At 44.9% G+C, this 24,719-nt stretch overlaps 2 protein-coding genes across 5 annotated transcripts in view; one reads left to right on the plus strand and one right to left on the minus strand.

Annotated features, from left to right (window-relative positions):
• The window catches only part of Psme4 (proteasome activator subunit 4), a 124,025-nt gene extending 101,241 nt beyond the window's left edge, over positions 1 to 22,784 (plus strand). Inside the window, exon 46 of the mRNA XM_023703556.1 lies at positions 22,240 to 22,784. The gene's annotated coding sequence lies outside the window, so the exon portion shown is untranslated. The remainder of the gene's footprint in view (positions 1 to 22,239) is intronic.
• Erlec1 (endoplasmic reticulum lectin 1) lies at positions 1,906 to 22,867 on the minus strand. Of its 4 annotated transcripts, XM_023703558.1 has the most exons (15): positions 22,751 to 22,867; positions 21,408 to 21,488; positions 20,361 to 20,438; positions 20,165 to 20,228; positions 19,497 to 19,531; positions 16,706 to 16,929; positions 16,492 to 16,621; positions 13,922 to 13,942; positions 12,138 to 12,299; positions 11,389 to 11,448; positions 7,157 to 7,281; positions 5,260 to 5,337; positions 4,717 to 4,792; positions 2,083 to 2,168; positions 1,906 to 2,042 (listed from the first exon to the last, which is right to left on the minus strand). In XM_023703558.1, the coding sequence occupies exons 1-14, from the start codon at positions 22,811 to 22,813 to the stop codon at positions 2,097 to 2,099; spliced, it is 1,269 nt and encodes a 422-aa protein (XP_023559326.1). In that variant the 5' UTR covers positions 22,814 to 22,867; the 3' UTR covers positions 1,906 to 2,042; positions 2,083 to 2,096. The 4 variants fall into 4 exon arrangements, with proteins under 4 accessions (XP_023559326.1, XP_023559325.1, XP_023559327.1 ...); XM_023703557.1 differs by having other exon boundaries at positions 1,906 to 2,168; XM_023703559.1 differs by lacking the exon at positions 13,922 to 13,942 and having other exon boundaries at positions 1,906 to 2,168.
• Positions 22,868 to 24,719: the final 1,852 nt, after the last annotated feature.

Genomic DNA, 24,719 nt, shown 5'->3' on the forward strand with positions numbered 1-24,719 from the left:
GCTTTCATCTGCTGAGCTATCTGGCCAGCCCTCTCCCGTAAAGAGGTTTTGTGTCATTGCACTGTCTGCTGCTTTTCCAAGACTCTGACCTTGGCCTCATCCAGCAGCCACTGCACTCTCATGGTACCTAGTCAGAAATCTTTCTTTTTATGATTATTAGCTGAAATCTTCTGAGGTTTCTGTCCTCCCATTGGCTCATTCTGCTGCCTGTACTTCCAATGGATTTTGTTAACTTTTATTTATTTTTTAATGGAATCTTGATTTTATTTTTTAATTATTATGTATTTACTTGGTACAGGGTCTCATTACAGAGCTCAGGCTCACAATGATCCTTATCTGAGGGCTGTTTTACATTCATGACCCCTTTCTATGTGACTCCCCTATTTGGTTCCGTACTTAATCAATTTTACTTGGTGCTTGTAATCCCACTGGGTGACCATAGTTTTGTCCCCCGCCACATCCACCTAAGCGAGTTCCCATTCTCTCCACCTAAATCCCACATGGTTTTACACTATAAAAGTCCCTGGAAGAGACAGCTTCTGGGGGAACAACCTGCTTGGGCCCCGCCTTCTATTCCTCTCTTCGACAGGAGCTTTCTTTCTCTCAATAAATATATTCTCATTAAAAAAAAAAAAAAAAGCCACCCGGGGAGCGCTTTCCGGAGCACCAGGTGATAGCCGCCTGGCTTCTAAGCCTGGGGGTTTCGGAGGAGCCCTGAGCTAGGCTGGGCATCGAGCCTGGAGACGCGAGCGTGGACCAAGCGGACAGCGTGAGCGTGGGACCACAGCACCCTGACTGGGCATTGGTCACCAGTGCGGGAGGAGAAGCCCCTCTTTCCGGAGAGCCCACTCCTGCCGGCGACAGCAGGAACACCTGTTCTTCCTGTCTCAGATGGCAGAGCCCTTGGCGTGCATGTGAAGGGCAAACTCTTCGTAGTGCTTTCTATTGCAACCTGCATAGAATCCCCACATGGGCGAGCATGGTCACCTTCTTTTACTAAGACGTCTTGGGTCAGAAGCACTACCAAGGGGGACAACTGTTTTCTGGTGCCTGCGGGCGCTGAGCCCGGGCCCTGGCTGCTGCTGAGGGCACCGTGGCCGACCCACAGCGACCGCAGGACAGAACAGCCCCTCTCCGGAGGCTGGCTGCCCACGTGCTATGTCGGTGGGCTGCAGGAGCCGCAGCAGCTGGTCTCCCGAAGGCCTGAGGCAAGTGCCAGGCGCTACCTGCGGCCACGAGCTGGTCTACAGAGCAGCTGCTACTAGGATTGCTGGAAGGCTTCTTGGTATTTTTTTTAGGGAAGGGTCTGCAGGGTGTTCAGGGTCTCACTACTAGATCCTATTTGTAGTGATCCATCTGTTTACAGCCTCCCAAGAACTAGGATTACAGGGACACGCCACCATGCCAATCTCAACTGCCCTCTCAGTGTACTTCAGGGGGTGGGGATGGCATGACAGGCCCAGGGATCGAACCCCCGGCCCCTGCGCCTGCTGGCACTTTAATCCACTGAGCTATTTGGCTGGCCCTTGAAAGGCTTTTTTTTTTTTTTTTTTTTTTTTTTTTGGCGGAACTGGGAATTGAACTTGAAAGGCTTTTTAAGCATTAGAAATGACACACTTTACAAAGTCTCTCATTTAAGTAAACACCACTTCCTTATCTTTACTTCATTAGCTAGTTATATACACTATAATTTACATAATAAATTTATTATTTAAAATCTTTCAAAAGTACAACAATTACAACATTCAGAGGGGCTGGACCCACTCATCTGCCTGGATGAGACTGATTCTGGAATCACATTATCCAAGACAAGACAGAACACAGCTTCTCTCTCTCTCTCTCTCTCTCTCTCTCTCTCTCTCTCTCTCTCTCTCTCTCTCACACACACACACACACACACACACACACACACACACACAGAGTGAGAAACAGGTTGGTCTGTCTTAGAAGTTTATCGGTAACCTCTCAGAAGCATGTGAACATTCAGAGTGGTTGGAATCTCCTTACACAGTCCTCCTGATGAGGGCCACGGCTGTGAACGCTGAGAAACCCGTGGTCAGAAAGAAATCATCGTGGTCCTTCCGCTTTCAGGCCCCTCAGTTGGGAAGGGAGAGAAGTCCATTTTCATCTGCTGTATCTAAGATTTTACAGATCACTGGTGATTCAACCTGAACGATAAGACCATCACAAAGTTGATATACTGTTGAAGAAATACACCAGCAACAGGATCTGAGTCCTTACTGGGGGTTACGCGCTGCCCCTGTTCAGGGTTCAAGAACTTGATTTACTCTAGGCCTTTGGGAAAGACGGTCATGTTCATGTAGGAAGGGTGGCTGTGTAGTGCTCGTCACCCAGTGCAGTTTGCAAACAAAAACAAAATTCTGTCCATGCTTTTGCTTGAGAAGCGACTGCAAGTGCAAGTGTTTGCGCACCAAGGCGCTGTGCTAGGGATGGCAGTCAGGGCTTCTGCATGGAGCTACATCCCCACCCTTTTTGCTTTGAGACAGGGCTCACTAACTTGCCCAGGCTGTGTTCAAACTCCTGATCCTCCTGCCTCAGCCTCTCAGGGTGCTGGAATTATAGGCATACCCCACCACGCCTGGCTTCAACAGGCTTTCTACAGATCGAGAACAATGTTTACTTGTTCATCCTAAGTGTAAGATGTGTGCGAAGATATTTTCATCTGAGTAAATAAGGGAAGACAGAAAACGTGGAAGACAGGAGGAGGAATACACACATCTTATAAAAACAGAAGCAACAAAAAGCAGCTCACTTTATGACAAAATAATGTATTTAAAAGACAAATACAATGTAGTGCAAAGATGGCCCACAAGTTGGAATGATCAGATGTTATAAGGTATGAGGAGTCTGGGTCTGGTGACACACACCATAACCCCAGTACTCTGGGAGGCTGAGGGAGAAGGATTTCAAATTTGGACACAGTGAGACCCTCTCTCTAAAAAATAAAAACAGCAGTACATATGCCGCAGTGTGAAGGTCTGGATTCGATCCCCAGTACTATAAAACAAGTAAAGAAAACAAATGAAGACAACAGCAAAAAAGGTAGACCACATGTGTGGCCAACCAGAAAGAACTGTAGCAGAGAAAAGATCATGGGGATGAGTGGGCGAGTCAGCATCAGGCTAGGTGTGGGGGTTCATGCTTGCTTCAGTAAGCTGAGAAGCTTACAAGTTTGAGGTTAGGCTGGGCAACTTAGTAAGATCATCTATGTATGTATGCACGCGTGCATGCACGTATGTATGTATGTGAGACAGGCTCTTGTTTCACAGCTCAGGCTGGCCTTGAACTCACTATGTAGCCCAGGTTGGCTTCCAACTTGAAGTGATCCTCCTAGCTCAGCCCCCCAAATGCTGGGATTCCAGCTGTGTACCACTGCACCCAGCTAAGATCTTGTTTCAAAATAAAGAATGATCTGGGAATGTAGCTCAGTGGTAGAGTGCCCTTGGGTTTGATCCTGGTGTGAAAATAACAAAGATTTAAAGGAAATGCCAAAGGTAAAAAATCTACCACAGATGGACTATGTCAGAGATGAATGAATTCACTCAGTGACTGAGACAGAAGTAAAGGGGAAAAGTGGGACTAAGAAAGACTCTGTGGTGAGGTACTTTGAACTGACACATTTAAATGCAGTCCCAGAAAATATAGGAGGAAGAAATGGGAGAAGAAGAGATCACTGAAAAGATAACGAAGTCGGGTGTGGTGGCGCATGCCTGTAATCCCAGCACTCAGGAGGCCGAGGCAGAAGCACTATATTAAGTTTGAGGCCAGCCTGAGCTGCACAGTAAGACCCCCATCTCAAGAAACCAGGGGCAGGGGGAAGACATAACCATAAAGTTTCTACAGAAAAATACAGCAGAATATATCACTTTAGGGATCTCAAAAATTACTTAGGACATAAATAGCATTAATAATGAAAGAAAAAAAAGATGGTAAATTGAACTTAATCAAATAAAACAGTTAACTGTTAAAAAAAAAAACAAAACAAAACAGTGTGATATAAATACACAGAACAGGGCTGGGGAGATAAAGTGCCTGCCTGCCAAGCGCAAGGGCCTGAGTTCAATCCCCGGTTCTGCAAAAAAAAAAAAGAAAAGAAAAGAAAAAAGAAAAAACCAAACAAAAAAACCACAGAACTTATATCCAGAATGTATCTGAATTCCTAACAAGAAATAAGGAAGAAAACAACCCATCATGACAATGTGGGAACAAGACCGACAGACACTCTCTACGACAGACTCTCAGGCTCTGTGCGTCTCTCCCGGCTGTTCTTCCATCCTGCACCCCACCTGCAGCCCACCACGTCTGCTTATAGGAAGAACTCCTCCAGACACTACTGCGTCACAAGGGCCAGGCCCAAAAAGTATGAGCCCTGAACTCCGCGGGGCAAGGTCCACAAGGGCTGTCTGTGGAGAGGTCTACGAGTGTGCCCTGCAGAGGGTGAGGAGAGGGTGGCAGCACCTGGCGCCAAGTGGCCATCCTGCGCTGTGGCGCACTGCTGGCCCGGGGTGCACTCGCTTGCACTGAGGGTCTGTGTACTTACTGTGAACGCCCCCAGCACAAGCCCGCTGTCACAGGAGCAGCGGGGCGTGGGGGCGGGGCCTCCAGCTAAGTCCGAAGTGCTCACAAGGGTCCTTCGCAGACCTAAGGCAGCAAGCTAAAGCGTGGCCCCGCACGTCTGGACACCGCATTACTCACCCCGAGAATATACTGGCAGGCACGTGGCTCCAGCATGTACACAGTGACAGCGTGTGCAGAGTCCGACTCTTTACACCTGAGAGACACGCGGTTAGAGGAGCTGCCGCGCCTAGAAACGGCCTTCTCAATGTCTTTTTTTTTTTCCCCCAGCATTGGGGATTAAATTTAGGGCCCTGCAAGACCAGGCAAATGTTCCACCGTTAAACTACAACCCCAGCATTAGTGATACTTTTGAGTTTTTTAGTTTGATTGTTTGAGACAGAGTCATGCGATGCAGTTCAGGCTGGCCTTGAACTCAGTGCATAGCCCAGACTGGCCACGGGCTTGTGGTGACCTCCCTGCCTCAGCCTCCTGAGTGCCGGGAACCCAGGTGTGTGCCACCATGCCTGGCCTAATAAAAGTCTTAAATTACAAGCACCCATTAAAACTGACGGATACAGAATAACTTAAGACAATATGGCAATTATTTATAAGCATATATCATGTTTACATAAAGCTTGTCTACAGGAAGCAGATAAAACACGAGTTGAGGCTTTCACTTACTTCAGTTTTACGGTCACCTGTCGTGGTTTGTCAGTTATATCACAAACATCTCCATTCCCATAAAAGTGTGAGACCATCCTGAAGCAGAGAAGCAGACAAGTTTTATTAAACTGAAGCCTCAGTAATCCTAAGCAACTGTAAAGTACACTGGGCAAGGGTGCTTAGGGTTTAGGGCTACCTCAGTGTGTTTCAGATTCTGGATGGAGACTACCTTAAAGATCATTTGTACTCCCCCCCCCTCCCCCCGGAATCGGGGATTGAACTCAGGCCCTCACTGAGCCATCTCCCCGGCCCCTGGACTGTCTTAATACAACATTTCAACCTGCATTATTATTTGCATTAAAATAGTTAAGTTCAGACTCCTTAAAATGTTCTAAGCTGGATGTGGTAGTGCACACCTGTAATCCCAGCACTGGGATCACGGCATGCAGGCAGGAGGAGGGCTGCAAGTCTAGCACATTCAAGGCCAAGCCTTGTCTTAAAAAGACGCATTTTCCTGGCTAAGTCAGTACATCTTGGCTTCTAACCACCATTAAGTTAGTTTTACTAACATAATGCCCTGCAGGAGGCACAGGAAGCCTAGGCAAGCTGCAAGCATCCAGTCCCACGCGCAGGTCTTGGCTTCAGCGTGGGAGACCTGGCCCTCCAACTGTCGGGTTAGATGCACACCAGCGTGTCTATTACATGGGTACTCCTGGTAACTGTGCTAGTGCGACAGCACATTCGAAACCCTCCCTTAACACCATCTGCTCTAGGAAAGACAGAGTGACACCCGAGAAGCCACAGGATGGAACAATTTAAAATACAATGGGAAAGGGCCAGGGAGACAGCTCAGTAGAGTAAGTGCCGCATACCGGATCCTGAGTTCAATCCCCAGTACTGCAAACACAAACAGCGCCGGGGAGATAGCCCAGTAGAATAAGTGCTTGCCTGGCAAGTGCAAGCTCCTGAGTTCAATCCCTGGTACCGCCAAACAAACAAACAAACCAACAAACCCATAAAAAACTAAAAAACAAAAAAACAACCAACTAACCAATGGGCAAGCCACATGATGGGCTAAAACTCAGGTATTTTTGGGAAATGAGTATCACTTTCTTCTGTTATAACAAAACATACTTGCTTGCCTGGCAAGCGCAAGGGCCTGAGTTCAATCCCTGGCTCTGCAAAAAAACCAAACCAAACCAAAAAACATACACAACTCCAAAGAGATATGTGGTAGTTGGGCTGGAGAGATGGCTCAGTGGTCTAAAACACCTATTTGGAACAAGCTTGGAAAAGCCCAGGGACCGCGGTTCGATCCCCCAGCACCACATGCCAGCCAGCCGCGCCCCCTGGTGGGCTGAGCTGGCCACACACACACACACACACACACACACACACACAATAAATGTTAAAAAAAAATTAAAAAAAAAAAAAAGATATGTGGTAGCTTTTCAAAAATTCACTGTTCAACTACTCTCCACCATTATGTTACCAAAGCTAAGCAACACAGAGAACTATTCGAGTTCACTGAAACAGAACTCAGTGCCTTACGGTGCAGATTCCCATGACAGGGACATGGGTCAGAGCTGAGCCCCACAGCAACACTGCTGCTGCGTCCATCCGCACGCCGCCAGTCCCCCTGCAGAGGGCAGCAGCCCACGCTGCCCGCGTGCCAGGCCCTGTCCCTGCAGTGCCTTAGCTCACAGTGAGCCTAGTGTAACCAGAGGTCACTGTGCAAGGTGGCAGCCCAAAGGTTGCCAGCGCCTGAAGGACAGTGTGAGGGCCAGCCAGCACTGAGTGGCAGCAACGCCCCCGTGTTCCCTACCCTCCAAGAGAGAAGAAGAAAGCAGCTCTGAGCTGAGACCTGCCTCATGTCCTGCTCACCGCACCCAAAGGCGCGTGCAGCTGGTCCTACCTGACCGTCTGGGTCCCGTCGTCCTGAAGGTGATAGGCTCTGGCGGTGTTCTTCTTGGCCCACTCAATGTGCTCTTCTTGGCTCCACGTCCCCACGACCACGGAGGTTTTCCCGCTGTCCTTGTCCTAATTCGTGACAGACACTTATGAGATGCCTGAGCTGCCTCAAAGCCCTGCTCTGCACTTTTATTTGCACACCTGACCTCTGCCTTTGCATGGGGCATCAGCTAAGCTCCAAGTGGAGAACTCTACTCTTTATTCCTCTGAATAAAGTAACTAGTCAGGCTGGTGCCAGATAGTTCTGGGTCACAACTTTTTCCTTTCCTACATCAGCTACAGCAATTCCCCCTCCACATTTCACTGCCAGCCGAAGTGCAAGCTCCCATGTACTTATGGGGGTGGTGAGCATGTGTGCTGGGGCTGAAGCCTTGGCCTTGCGGCTCCTAGGTGTGCATTTCATCACTGGGCCACGACCACAAGCCCCGCCCTGAGATTCTTGTCTTGCTGAGACAGGGTCTCCCTGTGTGGTCACTCTGTAGCCCGGGATAGCCTTGAGCTCCCAGAACCCTCACGCCTCAGCCTCCTGCGGAGCCCTGGGATTACAGGCCTGCGCCACCGTGCCTGGCCCCAGCCCTCTTGTGCTCTGGCTGTGTTGTCAGCCTGGCCCTCAGTGCCATGGTGCTGCGCACAGGACACATCGCAGGGGTGTTTGCACGCTCAAGCCTGGCCCGAGCTGCGTAGTGGGACTGTGGCACCAAAACAGAACAAAAATCACCTGACTGTGGCACTATGAGAGTTAACAAAACACAAGGACACCATTTCCACCTACTTCTACTCTTTTCAGCGTGCATCCTCAGGTTGCACTAGTTGTATTTTCCAGGACTAGTCTTTTTACTACTCATCTGACTTTATTTCTTGTCAAAATTGTATGTCTCGGGGCCAAGGAGATAGGCTGGCAAGTGTGAGGTCAACCCCCAGTACCACAAAACAAAGAAAAAACATAAGCTGTATGTTTGCAAACACTTCCCACACTGTTCTTCATTCTGCTTCGGTTCTACATCCAACGCTGGGCACTCCTCACCTTCCTCTCTTCCCTCCCTCGTATTTTAGGCCGGGCTATCACATTAGGCAGCAGTATAGTTCTGAGCTGTCTGCAGTACTGGGACTGAGTCTAGGGCCTTGCTCATGCTGGGCAAGCACTCCACCGGAGCTGCCTACCTCTCCAGCATCTTTTTGAGAAAGGGTCTTGCGCTCAGGTGACAAGGAACCTGAGCCCAGGGACACTCAGCAGTAACAGCACACCTCTGGTTAGTGCACCCAAGCCCTAGGGTGGCCGGGCCCTTGCTCCAGTGTGACTTGCTGACCCAAGAAGAACGGCCTTTAGACGCGCTTTTCAACAGTCAGGCCGTGAGTTCTGAGACAGGGAGACAAGCAGCAACTCAGAGGCTGCACAGGCAGCAGGACTGTTTGGGCTTGAAGTCGGTTCTACTGCTTGCTGCGTCCTGTGATTTCTGGCAAGTCACCGTATGTTTTTTCACCTCGGAATAATACCACCTAGCGCTTAAGGTTGTTTTGAGGACTTATAAAAGTACTTAGTTCTTGGCACACAGTAGACACTGTATCTGTTCATTCTTCTTTATGGTGCTCGGCCTCACAGGCACCTGATACATGCTTTTCTACCAAGCTACATCCCCAGTCCACTTACTATTACTGTAAATAAGTTTTTATGCAGTTGTTTACTCTTTACTAGACATTGAACTCTAGGTCTCTGTACTAGGCTATACCTTGACTATAAAAAATATTTTGAACAATTCTGAGATAGGGTTTCATTAAGTTGCCTGTTGTGGGTTCAAATGCGCAGTCCTCCTGTCGCACCCCAGCGCTGGGATCACAGGCATGCGCCATGCACTGCATCTGGAAAGCTACTGTTGCTTTTGTACTGCCCAGAGCACCTAGCAGAGTCTCTCAGGAAGGCCTGAGTTAGGTATCTTTGACAAAATGAGATTAAACCTGTTAATTATGAGGGAAAACAGCCACCGTAACTACCAGCACTGTGAGGGAAACTTTTCAGTATACACAGACCCTGAGCTGAATACAGTGGCCAACATGGACACTTAGAAATGGTCACTGAAATGTGACCAGGACAAAGTCTGGACATGATGTGAAGGTTAATCAGCAGCAGTGTAGTTAAGAGCACTGGAGAATCTGGGGCACGGAAGCACAAGACTATGTCCTGCAGTGTGGAAGCCGAGGGAGGAGGAGGACTGTGAGCTCAAGCCCAGCCTGGGAGCTCTCAAGACCCTGCTTCAAGGTAAAAAATGAAAAAAGGCTGGGAATGAGCTCTGAGCAGGGCCACTGGTTGGAAGACATGCACTGTAGGAAGAGGTCATTCCGTTAGTCCCGAAAGAACAGGGCTGGCCGGCACCGGCGTGGAACAGGCTCTGAGACCCTCAGCAAGAGCAAGTGCAGGGCGGCACGCGCTCCCTCCTGTGAGAATCGGGGCCACACCACCATCTGCGTGCATCAGGATTCTTGGTTAACTATTTCTTACTTACTTCTTTTCTTAGTGATTTTGGAAGAGTGGGGTAAAGACAGAGAAGAAACTAACTTTTAAAAAATTCTGGCATATATTCATGCAATTAAAAAGCCACTGTCATTATCTGGGCTACAGTTAGTAGTTTATCCTTTCTTTATGTATTTAGTACAGGGTCTCACCACGCAGGTCAGATTCGTATGATCCTCCTGTCGTCAGCCTCCCCAGCACTGGGATTATAGGCATGCATCACCACGCCCAGACTCAGTTGCCTGCTTAGCACGCCTGGGGGCAGGGCCGGCAAGGCAAGTGCTACCAGGGACAGAACCCAGTCCCTGCGCTCGCCTAAGCAGGCGCTTAGTCCGCTGAGTCATCTCACTGGCCCTAGTTCATCCCTTTTCTGTTTGTCTTAGTATACGGTATTTAAAAAATGGCAAAGCAGCACAAATAAATAGAAAATATACTTAAACGAAACTTCATGGGTGTAAGTGAAGAAAAAGCTTACAGGTATTTTATATAAGGCAAATGGATTTGTTCTACTATGATCTCACCTGAAGGTTAACATCAGCTCAAAACGTCTTGTGTGGGCAACTAGAGGACTTGCGTGGTGTCTTTTCTTTTGGGACAGGGTCTCACTACGCAGTTCAGGCTGGCCTTGGACTCACCCGGCAGCTATGGCACTTACTAGTCACTAGCTATTATTTCTTTTAGGAGATGAAGACAGCCTTTAAAGCAACTGAGCCAGTATGTGCTGACTCAGGTTGGTCTGGAATGCATAGCAGCTTAATATACTAAGTAAGATAACGTGTAACTAATACAGTTACTGGAACCCGAACTTCAGAATTTAGCAGACTGGCTAGGCTTGGTGGCACATGCTTGTAAGCCCTGCACTAGAGAGGCTGACACAGGAGGATCACAAGTTTGAGGTGGGGAGTTCAAGGCCAACTTGGGCTACACAGTGAGTTCAAGGCCTGGATGGACCACATACTGAGGCACTGTTTCAAAAAACAAACAAACAAAAACCCTAAAACCAAAAGAAGAGAAGTTATATAGATTGCATGTGACAGAACATGCTGACTTATAAAATCATAAATGAAAGAAAAGCTTATATTGTAAGTCTGAAACTCACTTTGAAGTGGTACTTGCTTTAGAGCTGTGAAACTCGTTACATGGACCCAGATTTACTAAGGGCACCACTAACGCATCGTCTTAGCATTATTTTCTTTCTTTCCTTTCTTCTCCCACTCTCCCTCTTTTTTTTTTTGGAGGAACTGGGGACTGAACTCAGGCCCTTGTGCTTGCCAGGGAAACGCTTATTCCACTGGGCCATCTCCCCGCCCCAGCATTGCTTTCTTAAAAGATGATTATAGGAACGGCTACTTTTTCCCAATCAAAGACAGAGAACAGTCACCACAGGAGCTTCTGAGTGCAGCAGGTTAAGTCGCAGCGAAGCAAGGAGACGGGGCTGACAGCGGCGTCACCTAGCATGACTGAGCGCCCCTAGCGATGTGTTTTCTGCTTGCTCCTACTTCCACACTAAAATCATCTTCCAAGTAGAAGTGGCATCAATTCCCTCCCTTTTTTCTATGAAAGATTTAAAACCTTGATGCAGAACCAGGGACGCAGTTTAGGGGTAGAGTGCCTGTCTAAGAACTGCCTAACCCCCCGTGGCAGAACGTCACACGAATGTTGTTCTATACCTCGTGGTACTGATGTACGTGTCTGCCATAGCAGAATTCATACTTCCACCAGCCAACACCCTAAAAGAAAGAGGAGGCATCAGATCAAGTCATACTCAGCGGGGAGGGCACTGGGCTGGTGCGAGGTGGCCACACGACAGCGATGGCAACGCGTGCGTGTGTGTGTGCCTTACGACCCGCAAGAGCAGCAGGACGGCTCTAAATGGATAATCACTACAACTCTGAAGAGAGAAAAATATGAACAACTGCTGCAGTGCTCTGAAGAAACAAAACAAAAATTCGACGTGTAAGTGCGTTCCCACGGGTGCTGCTGCAGAGGCTAATGTACCTCTGTGCCGGCGGGAGGCGCCGGCCTGAGGGAGCTGGGAGGGCTACAGAACCGAGCTGCCGGTCCTACATCGCTGATGCTCGCGGCAGGAATCAACCAGAGTTACCCATCACTGCCAGAACAAAGGTCAAGCTTTCACCTCGTGTATAGAGGAGGCAGTGACTAGGGATGACAAAGACGCAGCAGTGTAAGAATGCAGAGGACTGGAGAGAGCTCAGCAGCACAAAGCCTGCCTGGCAAGCGCAAAGCCCTAAGTTCAATTCCCAGTGCCAAAGAAGGGCAGAGAAAATGTCAACCGGGACTGGCAAGATCCTGCCATTTCTCCACAGCCACAAATCTATTGCAGCGCCGCTGCTGCCCACTGACTACACAACTGACAAAGTTGTGAGATAAATATCTGAACTGAAGGTCCACGTCTCACCCCATGGAAGCAGTAAGAACCACTAAGGAACTCTTTTATAAGCTGGTCATCTGTTAATTTTGAAATGTGGGTTGTCCCAACAGTGAGCACTGGCTGGGCGCCAACAGCAACGGGCTTGTGGACCGCTGGAAGCCTTTCTTCTTTAGTTGACTGCAGATCTTCCTAAAATTAAGCAGACACAGACTTAAGGGTTTTCATGCTACACTTAATTAGTTTTGCTCTGACTTCAATTATTATTTTTGACAGTGTAGAAAATTTGAAAAACGTATTTTCCATTTTTTAAAACGTATTTTAAGAAAATGAACTGTGCTAAAGACCCATGCCTGGAGTCCCAGCACTCAGTGGAGACCCAGGTCAGCCTGGGCTGCACAGTGAATTCAAGGCAGCCTAAACTATGGCAATACCCTACCCTAAAAGAAAAAAAAAAAAAAAAAAAAAAAGAGAAATGTCCAGGAAAATGTTAAGGTATGGTGACCAGCCTGTTCCACATATTTTGTTTCATTGTTCTTTTTTTTCCCCTGCATGTATTTGGTACAGGGTCTCACTATGCAGGTCTGACTTGTAGTGATCCTGTTGTCTTCAGCCTCCCCAGCACTGGGATTACGGGCATTCCCAGGCTCAGCATGCCCCAGAGGTGGGGCCGGTGGGGCACGCAGGACCAGGAACTGAACCCTGGTCCCTGTGCTTGCCAAAGCAGGCACTTAGTCTGCTGAGCTATCCTGCCGGCCCTACTCTGTAACTGGTACACTTGGTAGACTTGATGTTTCTGCACTAACAATGAGAACTAGTTATTTAGTATAGAGAAAGGCTAACAAGAAGAGTAAGGAGGAACTGGGTAAGAATGAACTGCTGCCCCAGGGAACCTGCAATTTAGCAGGGCCGGTGCAGGGAATCCCTTTACAGGAGCACAGGGAAGAGCAGACTCACAGAGCAAAGAATGGTTCAAACAGACTGTGATCAAGACCAGAAATACAAGGATTCACCAGAAGAAAAGCCCTGGTCACCTCTTGACACGCGAGCAGTCATTTATGACTTATATACCTGTAGATATATGCATGCACGTGGCAACCTCAACAGGAGGGAAGCGCAAGACGTGGGCTGTGGCAGTTACAGTTAGAGACACGCAGGTGGCATGCGGAAGGCAGCTACAGTGAGGCGCGACCTGGAAGGGTGCACTGCTCCCCTCGTTCTTCCCTACTCTTTCTGCTTCTGGCTATCGTGATTTGATCAGCTCCGCAGCTTTCCTCCGTCAGGGGCCTGTCCATCAGGCCCTTCTGGCCCTGGAACCAGCTGACTATGGGCTCAAATCTCTAAAATCTCTGCGTCCAAATCACCCTTTTCTCCTATCAACTATGGGTGCTGGGCGACGCATCTCAGTGGTGAGACAGCGAGGCACTAACATACATTTAATGGATGCCATGTCTGCTTTCCCCATACAGTGGCTGCCACTAACCAAAGGCGGTCCTCCTGCTTCTGTTTCTGCCTATGGTAGTCATCGATGGCCACTCTCCTAGGAACCAATGGTGTCTGTCTCTATTTGACGATAAGGATTTCCAAGATGGTGTCTTCTGTGTTTTGGAAAGGGTCTTGGACTGTACTGTGTCACTCACTTTCAGAACCTATATAGATTGACTCTCTTGACCAGATAGTATTTCCTGGCACTACTGAAGTGCTGAGTATGAAAAGTGATGCAGACACACTCACAGCCTGGAAGGAGCCAAGGTCTGAGACTCAACTAAAAACAGAGTACAACACACCTTTATTATAGATAACAGAAAGCATACCTGTCTCGCAAGCACGAAGTCCTGAGTTTGAGTCCCAGTTTAAAAAAAAAAAAAAAAAAAAAAAATCAAAATCAAAACCAAAATCATTACCATTACTGGGGACTGCATAATGCACTGCCCTTGCGCTTGCCAGGGAAACACTTATTCTACTGAGCCATCTTCCTGGACCCCAGTCCTTTGTTTTGAGACAGCGCCTTACTCAGTTGCCTACACTTGGTTCAAGCTTATAATCTTTCTGCCTCAGCCTCCCAGAATGGTAAGATTCTAGGTATGTACCTCCAAGCCTGGTTTAGATTTGTATTTTTGTTTAAAAATAGTAAGAAAAATTCCTTATTTGTATGGGATTACAGGCTTAAGAGACACTTAAGAGACAGACTGTATGCCAAATATACATTTTTAAACACACATTTTAAGAGCAAAATCATGTGTGGTAAGTTTACTCTGATCAGGATTTTTCTTGGTGGTACTGGGCTCTGAGCCCAAGGCCTTGAGCATGCTAGGCCAGCAGTCTATCACTGGTGTTCATTTCTACCTGTCACTGAATTTTGAGACAGTCTCACTGAAGTCCCCACAATGACCTCTACCCTGTGAGCCACCTGAGTAGCTGGGTCACAGGCATGCACCACTCTGGCCAGCTTGGTGTTTTTCTTTTTTGGGGGGGGGGGTGCTGGGACTCGGACTCAGGACCTTGCACCTGCCAGCCAGGTGCTCTGTCGCCGAGCCACTCTCCCACCCTGATCAGTTTGAAGCGACCATTCATCTGATGGGGTCACATAAAATTCTCTTAGGGAGCAGGCGACCTGAAGTTCCTGAGTATTTTGAAAGGACTGTCATTACATACTTTTTTTTTTTTTTTTGTCTTTTTGATACAGGGTCTCACTATGCAGTTCAGGATAGTCTCGAGCTCACAAAGATCCTCCTGCCTCAGTCTCCCAAATGCTGGGATTTCAGGTGTGTGCCCTGATGACTGGCTCATTCATAACTTTTGAAAAACTCATTTTTCTCAACTGATAGATTAAACACATTTATTTAAAGGAAAGCAAAGAGGCACTTTTTCCCTGAAGAATAATGAAAGTTGTGATCTGTGAAGCCTTTTTATTCTCCCTCATTTTTAAAAAAAAATTAGCATGTCTGTGTGAAGCCATCGATGGACCAGAGAACTCCAGTTCCAATCTTCTGGTAGGGAATTCCCAATAAACTGGGGAGTAAGATTGAGAGCGCTTTTCCTCCTGTCAGATAGTGTTGGTTATAGCACTGAGAGAGTCCAGTGTACCCGCGTGAGAAGTATTCAGAGAGAAGACACAGGCAGGCCCTATGGTGAGTGTCTATCCAGCCATTGCTAAGTACTCACAGCACACCAGGCATTCTGAAAAGTGCTCGGAATATCAGCTTCAGATGCTTTTTTCACACAGAGCATTTTATCAGCCATGAAGAGAGATTAGAAAGCAGATCTGGGGGGCCGGGAGACAGCTCAGTAGAATAAGCGCTTGCCTGACAAGCGCAAGTGCCTGAGTTCAATCCCTGGTTCCGCCAAAAAAAAGCAGATCTGCACAGAGACCAGCTTTTGATCTTAGAAAATAATGAAGCTCCTAAACCACTAAATCTCATTCTTTGAGGTAGGTGTAAACAACACTGAGAAAATAATTATAACGGCTCTTACTGAGTAAGTAGAGGTAGAAATAAATGAAGAGTCAGGAAGATAAATGACTCAGGTTGGCTAGAGCACAATGCTGGGCAGGTGTGGCGTCTCGGACCTGTAGTCCCAGCACTCTGGGGTAGGAGTGGGTGTGGGGTGACTGCAGAGGCAGGAGGATCCTTGCAAGTTCGAGCCCAGCCTGGGCTACAAAGTGAGCTCAAGGCCAGCCTGAACTGCATAGCGAGACCCTATCTCAAAAAGACAAACGAAGCAAAACAAAAAAATCCCAACCTCCCTCAAAACAAAACAAAACAAACCAAACAAAAAAACACTTTGGAAGCTGGGTGTGCTCACAAATGTCTGTAATCCCAGCAGCTCTGAGCAGAGGAAGCAGGCCTGGCCAGCACGGGCTGCACAATGTGCTTGTGGGCTCAAGGTAAGTTGGACTACGGTGAGATTCTGTCTCAAAAGAGTAACAAAGCAAGCCTTGGAGAAGATGGGAGCCAGAAACAAATCCTGAATACACATGGCTCTGTCCAACAGACAGGTAACAGGAAAGGACACGGGCCAAGCAATATTCAGAAGTTGTTAAAGCACAGCAAGGAGCTGAAGAGTAAATAAAATGCAAGGAGGAGATGAGAATTGTAGTTCATTTTTTTGGAGAGACTCAGCTGTCACAACTGCCTAAAAAACAAACTACAATGCACAGGATGTCAAACTTTAAAATATTCTCAAATAAACAGTATTAGAGAATGTTAATATTAAAACATTTTTGAAAAGTAAAATAATTTAAATCAATGAAGAGAACTGGAATTTGAAATCTTGAGCCAATGAAAACACCACTACTGCATTATAGAAATCATTATGATCCTGATGTATTTTTCAAAATTTAGAAAATGAGCACAGAGAAACCACCACTAGCTAATTCTCATACCTCTTTACTTCTTCTAAACGGCACCCTTAGTATTTCTTCTTGCTGCTCCAACTGTCTCAGAGTAAGGGGTTTAAATGGAGATCCTGGCAGTGACTGGCAAAATATGTCATTTACAGGAGATGCTCTGAACCTAGTTAGTAAGAAAAATTAAAGCTAAGCAAAGAATGCTTTAAAGCCTGAACAGTATGTTTAAAATATTAAACATACATCCTACCTATATTTAGGATGATTGCACAAGAGTGGTGTCAAAATGACAACTTCATATTCACAAGTTGTAACTTCAGCCACCGAAAGAATTTCGTGCTTAGATTCAGGATGACATATGTACATCACAGTGCTTGATCGGGGCCGGTTCTGCTTCAAACTACAAGGCGTACCATTTCCCATTCCTACAGGATAGTAGGGCGTCATCTGACCTTCAATGTTTTTAGTGGGAATCTTCAAAGAGAGCACAGACTTCTCATTAGGAAATGAAGGACTGAGAATGGGAGACGCATTTGTTATTTTGAAAGGAAGAAAGCAGGCGTTCTATCTAAACAGAAAGGTAACATTTCTACACTTTCCACCCTTTCATGTTGATTCATAAGTTCTTACTTGAGCAAACACAACTCTAAAACTAAGACATGAAGTCAAATACATCTATGTAAAGGATGCGAAATCAAGTTAATATGAGTTTTAAACGCTCAGTGAATAACTACTTAAAAGAGTTGATTCCACAAGCCTGAAGGTTGACTTGTCAAAAAGCAGGGCTAGACAATAAAACACTATTGTACAAAACGGAAATCTAAACACACTCCTGGGATATGTGACTGTGTACTCTGCTTCCCTGTTATCAACAGCATATGTGTCTCAGCATGTAAAGTCCTGTGCAAATCTTCCAAGTTGGGGCCCAGGATGTAGCTTAGCCGCGCAGTGCGTGCCTGCTTGGCAAGCGTGAGGTTCCCAGCTCAATTCCTGGTATAAAAAAGAAAAAAAAAAAAATTCAAATCTTCTCAAGTTTGGCAAATGACAAACTAAGAAGCTAATGAGGGCAAGGGGAGCAGAGGATGGATCTAAAAAGCCAAAGCTCCCCACTGAGCCAGCTTCCACACTGTTGTCTACATGACCATCAGAGAACTCAGGGTAGGAGCTTTAAGAAGACACCGTTGGGGCTGGGGAGATGGCTCAGTAGAACAAGTGCTTCCCTGGCAAGCACAAGGGCCTGAGTTCAATGCCCAGTTCCACACCAAAAAAAAAAAAAAAAAAAAAGACACCATTAATAGCATCTCCAAACAATCTTCAGAGGCAGGAGCCTCATCTTGTATTGCTTGGGTGCCCTGCCGGTGCCATATTCAAAAGAGACAATAAGTAAATGTTTCAAGAGAAAATATCTGAGGGTTAGAGAGATAGCTCAGTAGAATAAGCGCTTGCCTGGCAAGCACAAGGTCCTGAGTTCAATCCCTGGTACTGCAAAACAAAAAAGAGAAAATATCTGGGCTGCGGAGATAGCTCAGTGGTCTTAAGCACCTTCCTGGCAAGGACCTGGGTTCAATCCCTGGTACCACATGCCATGGTGGCCCTGTGCTGAGCCGGCCAGCAAAACTGAGTGTGGTGGCACACCCCTGTAATCCCAGCACTGGGGAGGCTGAGACAGGAGGATCACTAAGACTTTGAGCTGCCTAGTGGGATCCTGTACCAAATAAATATTAAAAACAAAATTTCTAAGGCTGGGGAGATGGCTCAGTGGGATAAGTGCTTCCCTGGCAAGCACAAGGGCCTGAGTTCAATCCCTGATCCTGCCAAAAAATTTTTTTTTCTTAAAAAAGAAAGTATCTGCAGTTTCCTTGTACACTACTTTAATGTTATATGAAATTAAGAGAATTGTAACTTCAAAGCTTTGAATTTACTAGCTTCATGACCTTGATTAAATTGCATTTGACAACTACAAAAGTAGTATAGTAAAAGATTCTGAGACTGTTGGAAGAATTGAACATCAGCTTTTGTGAAATGCTATGTTTTGGTTTGAAGGTTGGGGCTCAATTAATGTTACAGTCTGCTCTTGCCCCTTTCTTTTCATTTATTATTTCATGCTTCAAATTCCAATTTCCTACCGTGAATCACTATTTTATTTCAAAGGTAGCAATCTCCCCCCATGCTAGAGACTGAACCAGGACCTTTACACTGAGCTACATCTCCAGCCTTTTTAAGTTTTTACTTTGAGACAGGGTTTCACAAAGTCACTCAGTTACTCAGGCGAGGCTCTGTTGTGATCTTCCTGCCTCAGCCTCGCTAAGAGCTAGGACTATAGGCCACCACACCGACTGAGGTTGCAATCTCCCTGCTAAGTTACAAGCATCCCTATTAAGAAAATTGCACAAGTGCCCCACCAATGGTGTGTCCGGCAGTCTCCTCTGGCTGCGCACTGCAGAGATAAAAAGACAGGTCCCGCTTTTAAAATGCTCGCAATATGGTTGCTTATTATTTATGAAGACACTTTATCTGTTCCCTCACAGCAATTGGGAAGAAACATGAAAAGATGTAAAAGCTGCTACTAGAACTGTATCTAACACTAAGCCGAAGAGCCCCACTGAGCACGAGAGCAACATCGTGGTGGCACCGAATCCTTCCCACATACAATATGTATTTATCTAGTTTTGAAACAAGGTCTCGCTACGCAATTCTGACTGGCCTCCAACTCAGTGTGTAGCCCTGGCTGGCCTCCAAATCACAGCCATCCTCCTGCCTCAGCCTCCTGAGTGCTGGATTACAGGTGTGTGTCACCACACCTGGCTCCACACACAGTATTGCTAGATCTTTTTATTTAGGCGTCAGTTAAACAAAAAAAAGTAAATAAATGGATCACAATGTAATTCAGAAAAGCTAAAGCTACCATACAGTTTTGACTTATTCCTTTGAGGTAGTGCATAATTAAAGAACACAAGGCTACACTTTTTCAAATAAACTGTATAAATTAATGCCTCACTAATAATAAATGTTAACAGCAAAATATTAGATCTGTCACTTGCCTCGCTTGATTTTCCTTCTTCTTCTGTTTCTTGTTCTGTGGGACAATTAAGAGACACGTGAGTGTGAAGAATGGGGAGGGACACGGTCAGCCTGAGACTTCCCAGGACCGAAAACACATGCATGGCTTTTGTCTTTCCTGGGAGGGGGGCTGGGGTTCAAAGTCAGGGCTCTGTGGTGGGAAGCGAGTGCCCTGCCTCAGAGCTACACCTCAGCCCACCTTACTATTTTTAGTGGCCTTGAGAGGCTGGTCACATTTAATCTCATGTATTACTTATAAAATACTCCATTTCATGAAAATAGTTTAATCTCAGTGGAAAGCTAAATCTTAAATTAATTCACAATGTAAGCAATGTAGATTAAATGGAAATATTTTACCCTCTGTGAGATACATCTATTTCCATATACAACTGTTTACAAGTAAAAGATGAACATTACACAAATGTATATCCTATTAGATTTTAAATATTTCATTAGTAAGTATGAGAAAAGTATATTTACTAATGCAAAAAATAATGAAAATAATGGCTTCTTCAAGTTTTCTAAGGGCAAGTTCATAAACTTAGTGGTTTAAAATTCAGTTTCCAAGAAAATCTCTTAAACTTTAATTTGAACATAAATATTAAACCAAATCCCAGTATTATTATCAAATCATCGTGTAAAGACCAACCTTTTTCAGATAGAAGGTTCTTAGCCAACATATTCCCAAGGTAGTACTCATGAATATTTATTTTCTATATTAAGAAAAAAATACAGTTAAGTATTTTGCAAATATACTTTTATGAATAAAACTTTAAACTATCAATTTCATTATAGAAATTTCCCATTTTATGTTTTTTCACTTTATATTTTCAAAAAAACTGTACCTGACCAGTTTCTTTCTCTTCATGGTACTGCCGGATATGCTTTCCATGACATACTTCGTAAGTCCAGTAAGACTCAATCTAAGAAAGATGAATGCATTTAAATATATAACTGACACTCATTATTACTTTTTGTTCCTGAGAAAGGGTCATGCTGTGCAGTTCAGACTGGGCTTAGCTCATAGCCACCCTTCCGCCTCAGCCTCCCCCGTGCTGGGATCACAGGCACATGTGACCACATCCAGACGACACTCGTATTATGTCTCAGAAAAACATGAGATTCTGAAGTTCTCAGTATTCTCATTAGCTAGCTATATGTGAGAATTATGTAAAAAAAAAAAAAAAGAAAACCAAAAAGTCCAGAATATATTTGGGTATCTACTAAGTAGGGGACAATATTCTTTGTTTTTTTTTTAAATGTATTTAGTACAGAGTCTACAGGGTCTCACTACATAGATCAGACTCGTAGTGATCCTGTTTTTCACTCTCCCAAGCGCGGGGACAGCAGGTGCATGATACCACGCAGTCTCAATTGCCCCTCAGCGCGCCTGGAGGTGGGCCCTGTGCACCACCTAAGCCGATGCTTTAGTTTGCTGAGCTATCTGGCTGGTCCTCAATATTCTTTATAACTTAAAAAATAACAATAATCTTAAATGGAAATTGTATGAGGTGAGGAAATGTTCCTTTTAGACAAAAGCATTCACAGTTACTTGCTAACTGATGATTTTAAATTTCTTTATTTTGAGACAGGGTCTCTCCTGTTGAGCAGGCAGGCCTATCTCACAGTCCTCCAGCCTCAGCTGTCAGGGCGCTGGCAGTTCAAGTTTACACACCCAGCAGAGAATGCTATGAGTATTATTTATTCAGTGTCTGTGCATATAGTCTACAAGAATTTAAATGAACAAAATACTTTCTTAAGTAATAATTTAGATTTGCATCTAACTTAACAAATGATACCATAAGATAAGAAGAAATGCTTAAGTAATTTCAAGGGTCTTCTGGCTGCTGGAAATTTATTTTCTAGTTATCAAATGCAGAAAAAATACATACCCTGTACGAACAACTGCTTTGTTTAAACAGCGGTTCCAAAAGCTCTCTTGGACTAGGACCCTTATAATCTTTTTCTTCTTCCTAAGAAAGATCTAGAGTTAAACATTTATAATTTTTCTAGAACTTAACCCAACTCTGCTGTTTGGTTATTAACTCACTGGTTAAATCACAAGTGCTTGGAAACAAAAAAGACAAAAAATAAAAATCTTTAACAAGATCTTACTTCTTTCAAATGAACTGAAGTATAAAATATGGAGCGACAAAGTAGTGTTTTACAGTATTCATTTCCCCCCTTTTTAATGTTTTATTTTTTTGGTTTGAGGCAGAATATTGCGATGTGTTAGGTTGGCCTTGAACGCACAGCTATTCTCTTGCCTCAGCCCCTCCCAAGGTGTGTTTGGTCTTTGAGATGGGGGGGGGGGTCCTCACTTTTTAGTGCAGGCTGACCTCAAACTCACGGTGATTCTCCTGCCTCAGCCTCCCGAATGCTAGGATTACAGGTATGAACTACTATGCCTGGCTCTTCCTTTTCAAAAATGATTTCTAAGCATTAGTCTCCTGAACAAATTTTATAAGCCCTTTTTAGAATCTTACAATGCTTCTACCCAAATATTCTAGCTATGAAAGTTTCAAAATGGTTGAAACTTGCAAAATTTCAAGGTACTTTCGGTTTCCTATGTATTTTTTACACTTCAGATCTGAATGCTAAGTGTACATAAGGTTTTCCGTGTGTATATTCGTGTTTTAGGAAATTTAAAACAGTGACACAGCTCTCTTAAGATTTCAAATCAGAACAAAACTTAAGTACTGAGTTTAATTTTCTGTTTTATAGATCATGAAATGGCTCGGGAGATACACGCAGTGCAGGAATGGGGTTTCAAGCCTGCTTGGGTTTTACAGCTAGCTACACCTCACCCCAAGCTCCTGCTTCCTTTGTCAGAGTCCTTCCCGTTACTGCCACACCTGCCTTGTCTGGGTACCTACCACCCTGAAGGATGGCTGGGAGGCAGTTGGGGCACTTCAGGAGAGAGAAAAGGGCCAGAGCACGTGGTGAGGCAGCACTGAGTCCTTACACACACAGGAAAATGTCCTACATGCAGCTAAAACGTAAATCTTGTTTTAAACCCTCATTTCTGCAAAAGTAAACATTTTCACTCAAAATAGTAACTCTGCTAATTTTTCCAAAACAAATGGCAAAGAGTTTAGGAATGATAAAAGTGATTAATATTTTTATGCTAAAAGTGTTACTGAGAATTTTATTAAATTTTTAGAGTATGTAGTTCTGATATATTAAATAAATAATTTCAGTGACAAGGATTATCGATAACTTTGTAAAAACTCACCTCATCCCCACTTGTCACAAGGGGAAGTATACATTTATATTTTTCTTTATGTGTAGTTGTCATGATGACATAGTTATCTTCTTTATATAAAACTCCAGTCGTGGGCTTGAAATACAATAAAATATATATATTACTTTCTTTGGTCAAATTGTATTGACTATATTCAGTCCCAGCGAGGAACAAAAGTTCCTCAATTCATCATTTCAGTAAAATATTTTAAAGACGTATTTTCAAAGGCAGGGAAAAATAGTGGCATATTTTTTGACAACCTTTATCCTGATGCTACAATACAACAACATATAGAAGACAGTTTGTAGTAAAAAGAAAAAAAGAGGGCTGGGGAGATGTCTCAGTGGGCTTGAGTTCAATCCCCAGTTCTGGGGGAAAAAAAAAAGTTACAATAGGCTAGTGTTAAAACACTGACTGAAAAGCAGTGCAATGCAGATTAACAGGCAATGAACTTTATTTTGAGGTGGTCCTGGATAGGACCCAGCGCCTGGTGCACGCTCCACACACTCTCCCTCTGAGCTGCATTCCCACCCTTTATTCTTCATTTTGAGACAGGGTCTCAGAGGTTGGCTTTAAACTTGGGATCCTTCTGCTTAAGCCTCCTGACTAGCTGCGATTATAGGGTTGTACCACAGCCCCCACCTGAAATGTCTGCTTTCTGGTATGTATTTTATGAAAATTCTCTTTACTTTTTTCTTCTAGTAGTATGAAATTATTGTACTCTTTATTCCCGGCAAGGAAAGATTCACTTACTAAATACCTATGTCCTTTTCTCAATTCATTAACAGCTTTTAAAGAAAACCACTCTACTTGAGAACAATGTTATCTTAACCACAAACCCAAGTTAGGGCAGTGCATTCCCAAGACACACATAAGAGCCCTCCCTGTGACAGCACAGCAGGCGGCTGGTCTCCTGGGGCTGGTCCAGGATGCCTGCACACCCAAATCTGCACAGGCTCAAGTTCCTCATGCACAACGCACAGAACTTCTGTGGAGCCTCCCTTCTACTTAAAATCTTCACTAGATAACTCACATTACACAATACAATGTGAATGTTAAGTAAATACTTGTTGTGCTTTGTTTAGGAAATGTAAAAGGAAAAAACTCCGTACTCGCTCAGCACAGCCAAGTCCATCCCCAGGAATATCTGTGTATGAGGTCAGCTGAGTCCATATATGCAGACCCATGGATGTGGAAGGCCGACTGTGCTGTTTGAAGTGATTTCTACTTATTAACTCATGAACCCCCAGACAAGCATAACACAATACACATTTTCATAGACAATGACTTGACGTTAGAGCTTAGATAAGTTTTCCAAGGTTTTACAGCTAGAAGTAGCAGAGCCCAGTGGCACATCTGAATGTTTATTAACATTGTACCTAGAATTCTAGGTCAATTTCTAATTTTTGGCCGAACATCCTTATTTAAAGACCAGTACAGGGCTTGGAATATAGTTCAGCAATATTGTTTGTCTAGCATGTATAAGGCCCTGGGTTTGACTCTCAGTAGCAACAAAACAAAACACAAAAAGCCATTGCAAGTGGCAAGGGAATTAGATTTGAGACAGTCACAAAGTTAAATTTATTATAAAAGCGTCCTCAGAAACATTCATTCAAGGGGCCAGGGAGGTGGCTCAGTGGAATAAGCGCTTCCCTGGCAAGCGCAGGACCTGAGTTCAATCCCTGGTTCCGCAAAAAAAAAAAAAAAGATTCATTCAGTTGGGTCAACAATTTGCTGTACGACCTAACAGTAATAACACCTTCCAGTGTTTCTGAGAACGTAGAAAGTCTGATAGCGACTTGTATAAAGCACCTATCATTCATTTAGCAATGGGTGCCCTCGAGTCTCATCAAATCACTTTTTTCCCCCTCAATGGAACTAGTGATTGAATCCTGGGGTTTGGCAAACGCTAGACAAGCACTCTACCACTAAGCATCATCCCCACACTTCTTTTTAAAAA

The sequence above is a fragment of the Octodon degus genome, unplaced genomic scaffold (genome assembly GCF_000260255.1).
Source record: "Octodon degus isolate 3935 unplaced genomic scaffold, OctDeg1.0 scaffold00174, whole genome shotgun sequence".
NCBI lineage: Eukaryota > Metazoa > Chordata > Mammalia > Rodentia > Octodontidae > Octodon > Octodon degus.

Coding starts and splice junctions, on each gene's coding strand:
- Erlec1 (XM_023703558.1), bottom strand. CDS start 22,813: ATGACAACTACACATAAAGAAAAATATAAATGTATACTTCCCCTTGTG. Junction 20,439..21,407: donor AAAGCAGTTGTTCGTACAGG/GTATGTATTTTT, acceptor CATCTTTCTTAG/ATTGAGTCTTACTGGACTTA. Junction 5,338..7,156: donor GACGGGACCCAGACGGTCAG/GTAGGACCAGCT, acceptor TCTCTGCTTCAG/GATGGTCTCACACTTTTATG.